A 12,515-nucleotide genomic window follows, 5' to 3' on the forward strand; every position below is an offset into this window, starting at 1 on the left:
TATAATAGGCGGCGGTGGTAATGTGAGACAGGTATTGTCTGGCAGTGTCAGAGATATCCTCGGGCAGCTCCTCCTCTAATGCCTTTTGCAGCCCAGGAGGAGGCAATAGTGGGCCTTTGTATAGCTCCTGTAAGAGAGTAAATAGCTTTCAGGCACCCCTCCACACGCTTACAGTATCTGTCGGTTCTTTTAGAGAAGTGACAGTGGTGATAGGCAGAGTGGATGACACCATGAGACGGGTGACGTGAGAATCCACTGGCGGTGGATTTTCACACATGTTACATAACTCTGCAGGGAGAGTACAGTGAGCCAAGGTCCGTTTAGACAGAGGGAATTTCTTCCCTGGATTAGACCAGGGTTCCCTTCTGATGTCCACTAAATGGTCAGAATAAGGTAATAGATTTTTAACAACTTTCTGCAGTTTAAACATAGCAGTTTTCTTAGCCACAGTAGTGGGATCCCTATCATCAGAGATCTGTAGGATTTGCTTAATAGCAACCACTAGGGCAGGGACATCAATCTGCAAGGGAGAATCCTGGTCAGAAACACCTGACTCAGGGCCTTATTCAGACCTAATCGTAGCACATCTACGATCAGTCACACAGACATGTCAGAACCGAATCCCCCCCCCCCCCACCCGGCGAAAGTCCATAAGCATCGCGCAGTGGCGATGCTTATGCACTTTAGGAGTAGCTCGCTGGCAGGAGCTACTCGTCGCTGTAAGGGTCGCAGCGGCTGCGTGTGTATCACGCAGCCGCCACGGCCCGCCCCCCAACGGTCCGGGCACGCCTGTGTTGCCCGGACCGCGCCCCCTAAATGGCAGCCAAACGCCGCCGGCCCACCCCCTCCCGCCCAGCGACCGCCTCTGCCTGTCAGTTAGGCAGAGGCGATCGCAGGGCTAAGACAGCCGTCGGCTGTCTGGCATGCACCGGGGCACTGTGGTGCCGGCAGATATGCAGTTCAGACCTGATTGGCTGCTGTGCAAAAACGCACAGCAGCGATCAGGTCTGAATTAGCCACATAGTGTCTAAGGACCGTATGCTCCCCCTCCTCTTCAGATGAAACATCAGAGAGGTATGTGGATTGTGAGGAGGAAGCAGCCCAATTAGGTGACCCAGAGACATGGGAGTGACCTGGTGTGGATTTTTGTCTAACCAAGGACTGATTTAATTGCTGCAGCTAGTTACATTTTCCGCCAAAGGCAGCTTAACCATAGGAACAATTTGTGGCTGTAGTGGTATAGGTGGTCCTAAAGGAGGTGCTAGGAATTCCAGAGTACCCAGTAGAGTACTACTCTACTCAGGAGCCCAGGGTGGCTCCTGAGTAGGCACAGGAGCTGTAGACTGACTGGGAGGTGTATGAAACATAGTACACAGACCATCATACAAAACTTCCCCCTCTAGTAAATCCTTGGCGCTTGCTCTGTACGTTGCAGGAGCTTCCACTGATTTACCGCCGTTTCTGTTAGACATTGTGTATAAATGCAACAACAGAGCGACTAAGTACGATAAAGCCAGACAAAGTACAATACCTGCGAATAAATCCGGTATTATGAGACTGAGTACACAGTAAATTATACGTATTTGATAAATACGGTGTCACACTTCATTAGCGGATCTAGACGCACCTAGTCCCTCACGGTACAGAATATAGTGAGTTATATCTGGGAAACACTGAAAGTGAAACCACACAGCAGATACAGGCACACACAGTCAATGCAGAAATTATTATCACAATAAAGCTCTATTGGACTAGTATGTGTGTGTGTGTGTATATATGTATATATATATATATATATATATATATATATATATATATATATATATATATACACACACACATATATATACATATAAGGCCTAATTCAGAGTTGATCGCAGCAGCAAATTTGTTAGCAGATGGGCAAATCCATGTGCACTGCAGGTGAGGAAGATATCAAATGTGCAGAGAGTTAGATTTGGGTGGGTGTGTTCAAACTGAAATCTAAATTGCAGTGTAAAAATAAAGCAGTCACTATTTACTCTGCACAAAAACAATATAACCCACCCAAATCTAACTCTCTCTGCACGTTACATCTGCCCCACCTGCAGTGCACATGGTTTTTCCCAACTGCTTACAAATTTGCTGCTGCGATCAACTCAGAATTACCCCCATAGACAGGTGCAGCACTCCTGGCGTCTTAAATAACTTATTGTGCTGGCACCCGGTGAAAACCTGCTTCTATGTGTACATATATATATATATATATAAAATCACACCGCGGTCAGTAACCGGTGGATATATGAGAATACTCGTACAATATATTCAGTACTAGGTATACTCTCTCTGAACTAACACTGTCTGTATTACAACTTATAGGATACTTAAGTGCTGTACACAGGCGGCTTTACAAGGGAGACCTTGACATGCAGTCCCGGAGACCAGCCGCAGCTATGCCCATAAGATGGCACCCATCGTCTCAGTCAGGGTGTGAGGGAGAGTGTGAGGCAGCTCCAGGGCAGGAAAGTCTGCTGTAGATGTCGCCCTGGGCCGGGGGAGGGGCTACAGGACAAGCGCCGGCTGCCCTATGCTGGACTTCCACCCCGGTACTGACTCTTATTAAATGGGGTGTTAGTAAATCTGTACTCAGACGCCCCGGTGGTCTGGTGGGGTCCCTTTTCGGTGACCGTGTCCACACCAGAGCCGCGACTCGTCTCCCTAGGTCGTGGACGGAACGTGATTTAATGGCGGGTCCCGTCTGGGGGACCTTCTTACCACCTCCCAGTAGTAGCCACACGAACCAGGAGAGCAGTCTGCGACTGTGTGCCTAAGCCAGGACGTCTCCGTCGCAAGTACCCAGGAAGAGGCCACGGGAGTATGCGACGCCGCGTGGGTGATGGAGCCACAGCGCTGAAGTGTCACCCTAACATACAGCGCTGTCAGCCCTTGAAGAAATCTTCTTTCAAAAAGCTTTTCAGGGCTGCCCAGTGCAGCCCCCGTTAAGTGACCTGCTGCTGCAGGCACCAACTCGAAACTGAGCTCTCAGTGCCTAGAGGCAGGGTTATAGAGGAGGCCCCAATGCATCCTGGGACAGCCTACAGCTTTAGCCTGTTGGTGCCTCTGGATCAAGATCCACTCTACCCCCTGATGTTTCCCTATAGAACACAATGTTCTCTGCTGCAGAAAGAACATGTTCAGTCATACCAGTCTTTCACTAAGCCCATCTCAACATTAACTCTGTACCTCTTAGTGAGCAGATGTCTTATCTCAATGTTTGGGTTGTCCGCATCCGTTCTCACTCTGGTTTCTCTCTTTGCAGTTAAGCTTTGTGACACCAGATCTGAACACGGATCTAGAGCCGCTATATTCTACTGTGCACAGCGGCCTTCTCTGATGTCCTAATGACTGTTCAGACACTGCTGGCTGTTGTGTAAGGATTCCATAACCAATAATACTGTATGTAATGGCATGTGCGGGGTTTTAGTGCAATTTAAATTGTATGTTCCCAATGACACCATCCTCCGAATTTTGGTGCAGTGATTTCTCAGAAACTACAATACATGTGGTGCGGCTCTGCTGTATAGTAGCTAGTCTGTCGTGGAGAAGGATACGAGTATAAGCTGATTCTGCCGCAGTCGGAGCTTTCCTGCAATTTATCTATTGCTTGTAGGACTTCTGTCTTAAACTTTGAATATTTGATCTCTTGCGCCATTGCATGGGTAAAATGCTTAAACTGTGTATAGCTGAAAATGTGCCAATCGCATGCAAAAGCAAACGGTGGTAAATAAGTGAGTGCTAAAGTCCGCAACTCATTAGCCTTCAATAAAGGGCACACCAAAGGTTCTCAAAGGAGTGTCTGCATTGCTACTCATACTAATTCTTAACTCCAGATTTTGAGGCATGTGGTCTGTTGGGCAGCTGACTGTCATTAGCAGGTGTATTACGCTAATGATCCTTAAAAAGTTGATGTTCACCTGAAATAAAAGTGAAAATCAGATGACATGCGAGTGACATTATCAGTGGCTAAAACTCGGTTCTGAGTTATTGATTGCACAAAAACAGCAAGAATTTCCCTAGTTGCATCTACGGATGTGTTATACATCTTTGCTGCAGTCACGCCAAGTCGCGTGAGAATCTTCTAACGTTGGGCATCTATTTTGCTGAAAATGCGTCTTCGTAGCAATGCAATACGACTAGGAGGCATGAGGACGCTGCTGATTACTGTGATATGACACTTGTACATCTGTGCAACTGAGTCTCTGAATCTGTACATGAAGTGCTACAATGTAGCAGCTTTAGCTTTTTTCCAACACAAGTTCTGTTCTGCTCCATATACAGACTCAGTCACATACAATATACAGGTGTCATATCAAATGAGTCAGCAGTCTCCTCGTGCGTCCTAGTCACATTGGTTGCAACTAAGACGCATTTCATCCAAAAAAAAAAAAAAGACGCCAGACGTTAGCAGAGTTGCACGGGACCTGCCTGCTCAGGCATCTCCTGCTGCATGGAGTATTGAGGCTGGATGTATGAGAACACATCTGTAGCTGTATTTTGCCTTTTTTTTTTATAACTGTTCCGTTTCTAGCTATCCATCTGCGATGTAAAACCAAGTATGTGGACAATTGGGCAATCCATGGGGGGGTCTTCAATCATAAAATGGGTAAGAACCCCTGACTTAAGAGTTATTTTAATTCCTAATCGTTGACAATCCAAGCCCCCATTTCACAGGTTGTCCTTTGCCAATCTTCTCGCTGTGACCTGTGGGTCCCTCAGTTTTACAGAACTTCTGCCTTTCTGTTTTAAACATGAGAGAGAAATCGAAACAGAAATAAAACCCTCAAAAACAAAATTGGTTCTAAATTTAACTTTATTCATATTGATCTAAACCGTATACAAATATCTCAGGTATGTACAATAAAATGCAAAAAAAGGTGTAAAGCCATTGGCAGGCAGTAAGTGTTAGGGAGTATTCTGAATGTACAGGAAATACACAAAGGCTTAAAGTGCCAAGTAAAATCCTTGTATTGTGAGACAGCTAAAGTACGGCCATTTCCTACAGAGCAATGGCAGCCATTCTGTGAGCAGACCCAATAGCCATGGAAACACAGGCTTATCAATTCCCTAGGAATCATCAACGAGGTATGAGGCACTCTATGGCTCAGGGAGGTAAACAGGCTGAATATTGCATGAGCTCACAAACCGGCTTCTTCCACTGTGGAGATGACCAGTTGAATCCTGGTTGCTGATCTATAGCTAGGCCACTGTATGTGTGTGGATTTACAAGGCTAATATGTTTACTAGACAATAGGCTGAGTATGACTGCAGCAGAGGCATGATGTCTGAACAGCAAATATCCCCTCCGTTTTGCACATCTAACAGGACCAGCCAGCGCTGCTGAAGCCTTTCAGACGAGGAGGACATCCGGAGCCTGTGGATAGACGCTCAGAGTCTGTACAAATACGGAAATGATTTCAATTGATCATATTAACAAGACCCACAGGACTAACTTTGGTTTGGTTTTTTTTTTTAGTTTAGTCTCTTTCCAAAAAGTGAAATGCAGAAATATACATTAGGTCAGAATTATGAATGTAATGTCTTTTAGACTGAGCAAGCAGTATTATTGTACATGAAGGAGTCAGACTGTCTGCTGGTCTCTACCCCCTCACCCTTCCTATGCGTCCACAGTAACCACTCTACCCCAAAGCTAGGAGGAGGATACACGGGAGTTACTATTCCCGACATCTTAAGTGCTCCACCTGCGGCAAAAAGAGAAGGGATTTTGATTGCAAGCTCTGCTAACACTAATTCACCCATCACACCTGACTGGTTGGCTGGTCATTCAGCAAAAAAGGACCATGGACAATTACTGACGTGTTGGGAGAAGGGGATATAAGTTATGTGACCAGCGGTCAGGATGCCAAAGAACTACCAGGTTGTGGTCTCGGCATAACTGATCCCCACCATTCTGCTACTGGATATTAAGGTGCTCTCATTTAGGGATGCCCTACAAAATCTATTGCCCTGTAGCCACCAAACACCATGAAAACAGAATACATTTATACAAGATAAAATTCTAGAAAGTGCTCATTGTTCAGAAGAATCTTGCAGGAATTATCCAATCCTGGGGTGGGGGGTGTTAATGCATCACCGGAAATCCGGCCAGGGTAATAGGACAGTGGCAGATTACACAAGGTTCCGACGGAAACTCGCTCGTAACTGTTTCAGCCTCTTAGAGCTGACTTGCAATATGGTTGGGTTCTAGTTCCTAACTCTGCTTTGTTATATATAACTAGCATCATGGTTAATCTATGTTTTTAGAACAGGCAGGGAGCGATCAAAGGGTGACAGACAGGCTGGAATATTACGAAATAAGATTTTAATTCCAAAGCCACCTGCTCAACATGAACGTGTGCCAGCTTCTAGGTACTGGGTTTGCCAGAGAGACACTTAAATAAATTAATGTTGCAGACTTATTGGGGTTGTGCTCTGATAAATGATGCATTTTAATCCCTGCTGCCCAGTAAAGGACATTTTTCCACCAAAATCTACGCAGCTTCAAACATAAAAGGAATTGTCCCGGACCATTAGCGTCCTCAAATCCAGATGATGAAATGAAGAGTCTGGTGATTAAAATGTTCGGTTTTTATGGGTACTCAAAACAAACCTAGAACATTAAGTACGCAGAGAAGTGAATTCACAAATAAAAAAGGCACAAAGGCTTAGGAAGTGTGCAAATCTCACATAAAACTGTCTGCTTGTAAACCGCACTTGTTTGGTGGCGGAATATACACATGTCTCTCTACATGTTTCAGCGCTACTGGAACCAGTCACAGCAGGTAAAACATGGAGACGTTTAGGTCAACCTCCCGATTTTCTCTACCATTCTTTCCTGTTCTATGATATTGATGAAATATGGGGCACCGTTGGCGAGAACCTGTAAAACAAAGTTCAATTACATTTTGTTTATTACAAACTAAAACGTCTACCTAAGATGTATGAGAAGCCTGAATTTATGACGTAAGCTTCCAAAAAGGAATTGTATAATAAAAAAAAAAATATTTTATATATATATATATATATATATATATATATATATATATATATATATATATATATATATAATAATTTATTTGAGTTGGGTGGTCACAGCCCACCGCACCCCAACCTAGGGGTGGGGAGTACGTGAGTGCACCCCTCTCTTGGGAATGACGAGTGCAGTGGATCCTTGTATGTGTGTGTGTGTGTGTGTGTGTGTATATATAGAGATAGATATATGGATAGGATGTCGGTGGTCATGTGACTGACGCCGGAATCCCAACAACACTTGGAAGACCGGTGCCGGAAGACCTACAGCAATCATCCCGAAGGTAAGTATTGGGGAGAATTTTAGGGATAGTGGGTGGAGGGGTTAGGGTCAGGCACTGGGAGGGGGGTGTTTAACCCTAGCAGCCACTCCCCACCGCCCTCTGTGGTTTAGCCCTAGAGTCAGCTCTAGCCACCCCAATGTCGGTCATGTGACCGCCGGCATCCCGGCGTCCAGGATAGCAGACTGAACCCATATATATGTATGTAATTTAAATATATATATATATACACAATACAGTTTACCCGGCACTCCACCTGTGATAAAGCTGGTTCTGGTGCCCTCATAAAAAGAATGTAAACAGGCAAAGATGCGGCACTCACGAACTCTTGTAAAAATAAGTCACAGACCCAGTTCAGCTGTGACTTATTTTTACAAGAGTTCGTGAGTGCCGCATCTTTGCCTGTTTATATATATATATATATATATATAGAACTGGTGAGGTTGGCACTCTGTAAAGTCCACAGCTGCCCTGGTGCCCTCCAAGAAATCAATGTGTAGCAAACAAACGTTCTTGTTGGAGGTGGGTATGTATCCGTCCAATCCCTCTATTAAAAGAACAGGCGGCACTCCAGGGTCTGGGTGAGATATTCAGTGTATTGAAAAAAATCAATAAGAAATATGGCACATTGCGCCAACGTTTCAGCGCCGCGCAGGGCGCTTTTTTCAAGGCTGTGTGCAAGTGTTGCAGAACACTTAATAGAGGGATTGGACGGATACATACCCACCTCCAACAAGAACGTTTGTTTGCTATATATATATATATATATATATATATATAGTGCAGCAGGCCCGACACTCCACGAGAGATAATGTAGCTGGGTTTGGTGCCCTTACAGAATCAGCATGTAGGGAAACAAAGGTACGGCACTCACAACCGCTTGGTAACCAAAAAACGACAGGAAGCAGTTTGACTATACAACGTTTCAAACTCTAATTGAGTTTGTCAGGTACGACAAAAACTCAATTAGAGTTTGAAACGTTGTATAGTCAAACTGCTTCCTGTCGTTTTTTGGTTGCCAAGCGGTTGTGAGTGCCGTACCTTTGTTTCCCTATATATATATATATATATATATATATATATATATATATAGGATTTCAACTACCTACCGGTAAATCCTCTTCTCGTAGTCCGTAGAGGATGCTGGGGGTCCACATTAGTACCATGGGTATACACGGGTCCACTAGGAGCCATTGGCACTTTAAGAGTTTGAGAGTGTGGGCTGGCTCCTCCCTCTATGCCCCTCCTACCAGACTCAGTCTAGAAACTGTGCCAGAGGAGATGGAAAACTTTGAGAGAAGGATTTTACACAGATAGTGGCGAGATTCACACCAGCTCACACATACAAGGCAAACCAAGCTAACTAGCTTGAAAACTCAGCAACGGCTAAACAAGATTACTTAACCAAGTAACAAAACAGTACGTAACCAAGAACTAAGCAGTACTGAACCCAGTAACCACTGCAGGACCACGATGCGCTGGGCGGGCACCCAGCATCCTCTACGGACTACGAGAAAAGGATTTATCGGTAGGTAATTAAAATCCTATTTTCTCTTACCTCCTAGAGGATGCTGGGGTCCACATTAGTACCATGGGGATGTACCACAGCTCCCAGAACGGGAGGGAGAGCGCGGAGGCTCCTGCAGAACTGATTGACCAAACTTCAGGTCCTCAGAGGCCAAAGTATAGAACTTTGCAAACGCGTTTGACCCAGACCAAGTAGCCGCTCGGCAAAGCTGTAAAGCCGAGACACCGCGGGCAGCCGCCCAGGAAGAACCCACCTTACGAGTAGAGTGGGCCTTAACAGATGTAGGACACGGCAATCCTGCCGTAGAATAAGCATGCTGGATAGTGAACCTGATCCAGCAAGAGATAGTCTGCTTAGAAGCAGGACACCCAAATTTCTTGGGATCATACAGGACAAACAGTCCGATTTTCTGTGACGAGCAGTCCTCTTCACATAGATTTTCAGTGCCCTTACAACACCCAAGGACTTTGATGAAATTGAGGAGTCAGTAGCAACTGGCACCACAATAGGTTGGTTGATATGAAATGCCGACACAACCTTCGGAAGGAACTGCTGACGTGTCCGGAGATCAGCTCTATCTTCATGGAAGATCAAGTAGGGGCTCTTACAAGACAAAGCCCCCAACTCCGACACACGTCTAGCAGAAGCTAAGACCAACAAAGTGACAGCCTTCCACGTGAGAAACTTAGATAATTGGAGAGAGACTGCACTCACTGGGATGGGGGGTTAGTGCTGCTAGGCCTAGAGGTGTCCTACCTCCGTACTAATGTTAAGCAATGGTGAGGTCAGCGCACTTGTGGGAGAGAAGGAATGTGAGAGAAAGGGTGAAGATGGAAAGGGATGGAGAAAGAAGGGATGAAAGAAAATAAGAAGAAAGTGATGTGACAATTTGATGTATGATAGTGTTCACAAATGACCATATGTCGTAATATAATGATGTTTATTAGGGTGGTATGTTCCCACTGTCAGGTGTGTCATGCAGACCACCCTTTTCAGTGTACCCTCCTGAATGGTACACTTCTGCTCAAAACTTCTAGAATTATTAATAAGAGTGGTGGGTAAAAGTATGTGCCTCTCCGTAAATCTGGCACAATGTCTGTGTCAGTGTTATGTCCTTAGGAGTCCTAATGTTCAGAGGCCCCTTGCGGGATGAATGTCAGGTATGCCCAAGGGTGCACCTTTACCATAGGTATGGTATCACCTATGTGGCTCTGAAACTAGGTAAGTATCAGTCGTGGTGGGGTGTGTGACAGTTTGCGGCGTCCCGCCTGTCAGACCTCCCTGTGTGCACCAAATGAGGAATCGGGGGTACGGGCTTGGTTCTTACACTTACCGCCGGGGGTGCGTTCCGCGCGCCTGTGCCGGCTCAGCTTCCGTTCCCGAGTCCTCCGGTGTCCTTTGATGTCCAGGCCGTCTCGTCTCGGTCCCCAGTGTGTAGTGAGACAAGTCCTCCAACGCGTTTCAGCAATCTGCCTTTTTCCTAGAAAAAGGCAGATTGCTGAAACGCGTTGGAGGACTTGTCTCACTACACACTGCATTTTACAGACACCTCTCCCCGGCTGGAGAGAGGTATCCCCGAGCAACAGGGGCTAATTGAACACTCCCGCTCACGTGACACATCACGTGAGCGGCAAAGCAGGAAGTCACAGACGGGACCCGGCGGAGGAAGGAGGAAAGCGGCGGCCGCTGACCGACCACGGGGACCGAGACGAGACGGCCTGGACATCAAAGGACACCGGAGGACTCGGGAACGGAATGAAAATTGCCGACAGTGTGTGCTTTTCCGCCCAGAGGATGATTCTCGTCACCTCTGACATTGCAGCTCTGCCCTTTGTTCCGCCTTGACGGTTTATGTAGGCCACTGTCGTTTTAATGTCCGATTGCACTTGAATGGGTCGATCCCGCAGAAGGTGAGTCGCTTGGAGAAGACCGTTGTACACGGCTTTTAGTTCCAGAATGTTTATTGGAAGACTGGATTCCAGACTTGACCACCTTCCTTGGAAGGTTTCCCCTTGAGTGACTGCGCCCCAGCCCCGGAGACTTGTATCCATGGTTAGAAGGATCCAGTCCTGAATTCCGAACCTGCGGCCCTCCAGAAGGTGAGGCATTTGTAGCCACCAGAGGAGTGAAATCCTTGCTTTCAGCGACAGACGTATCCCTCAGGTGCATATGTAGATGAGAACCCGACCACTTGTCTAGGAGATCCAATTGGAAGGATCGAGCATGAAATCTTCCGTATTGTAGAGCCTCGTAGGAGGCAACCATCTTCCCCATTAGGCGAATACACTGACGAACTGAAACCCGGGCTGGCTTCAGGACATCCCGGACCATTGTATCTCCTCCGGTAGAAATACCCTCTGCACTTCCGTGTCGAGGATCATTCCCAGGAAAGACAATCTCCTTGTCGGCTCAAAATGTGACTGTGGAAGGTTTAGGATCCAACCATGGACCCTGAGCAGATGAGTCATGAGAGCAATGAACTGCAACAGCTTCTCCCTGGACGACGCCTTTATCAGCAGATCGTCCAGGTATGGAATTATGTTCACTTCCTGGCCGCGGAGGAGAACCATCATCTCTGCCATCACCTTGGTGAACACCCTCGGTGCCGTGGAGAGACCGAATGGCAGTGCCTGAAACTGATAGTGACTGTCTAACAGTGCAAATCTGAGATAAGCCTGGTGCGGAGGCCAAATCGGAATGTGGTGATACGCATCCTTGATATTTAGGGATACCAGAAACTCCTCCAGACCTGAGATCACCACTCTCAGAGACTCCATTTTGAATTTGAACTCCCTTAGATAAGGGTTTAGCGATTTCAAGTTCAAAATTGGTCTGACCGAACCATCCGGTTTCAGTACCACAAAAAGGTTTGAATAGTAACCCTCGTTGTGCATATGAGGTGGAACTGGAACAATGACCTCTGACCTTTCCAATTTTTGGATAGCTTCCAATAGGACATTTCTGTCTGTCAGTAAAGCTGGCAAGCCTGATTTGAAGAATCGGTGAGGTGGGGTTTCTAGAAACTCCAGTTTGTACCCCTGGGACACAATATCCTGTACCCAGGGGTCCAGACCGGACAACACCCAGACGTGGTTGAAACGTCTGAGTCTCGCCCCCACCAGCCCGTCCTCCAGGATGTGTGGTCCACCGTCATGCTGAGTATTTTGAGGTACCAGAAGCAGGCTTCTGGTCCTGGGAGCCTGCAGGTGCAGGCTTTTTGGATTTTACCCGCCCACCTCTAAAGAAGGTGGTAGTAGGCTTGGACTTTTTTGTCTTAGCGGTCCAAAAGGACTGCGATGCAGATGAAGAAAAGGGTTTCTTCGTAGGAGGCGTAGCTGAAGGAAGAAAAGGTGACTTACCCATGGTTGCCGTGGAAATCCATGCATCCAATGATTCCCCAAATAGAGCCTGACCTGTGTAGGGTAGGTTCTACACACTTCTCCTGGATTCCGCGTCTGCAGACCGTTGGCGCAGCCAAAGTCCGCTGCGAGCTGAGACAGACATGGAAGATATCCTTGTAGTCAGCGTACCCAGGTCCTTCATGGATTCCACCTTGAACTCCGCAGAATCCTGTATGTTACGTAAAAATAATTCAATGTCACTTCTATCCATTGAATCCAAATCCTCTAGTAACGTGCCTG

General features: G+C 46.5%; 1 protein-coding gene across 3 annotated transcripts in view; it reads right to left on the reverse strand.

Annotated features, from left to right (window-relative positions):
• Positions 1 to 4,831: 4,831 nt before the first annotated feature.
• The window catches only part of LOC134945523 (uncharacterized), a 285,165-nt gene continuing 277,481 nt past the window's right edge, over positions 4,832 to 12,515 (reverse strand). For all 3 annotated transcript variants that reach the window (XM_063934865.1, XM_063934866.1, XM_063934867.1), the window contains exon 20: positions 4,832 to 6,916. In XM_063934865.1, coding sequence (XP_063790935.1) covers positions 6,836 to 6,916 — 81 coding nt within the window. In that variant the 3' untranslated portion in view covers positions 4,832 to 6,835. The remainder of the gene's footprint in view (positions 6,917 to 12,515) is intronic.

The sequence above is a fragment of the Pseudophryne corroboree genome, chromosome 7, assembly GCF_028390025.1.
Source record: "Pseudophryne corroboree isolate aPseCor3 chromosome 7, aPseCor3.hap2, whole genome shotgun sequence".
Classification (NCBI taxonomy): Eukaryota; Metazoa; Chordata; class Amphibia; order Anura; family Myobatrachidae; genus Pseudophryne; species Pseudophryne corroboree.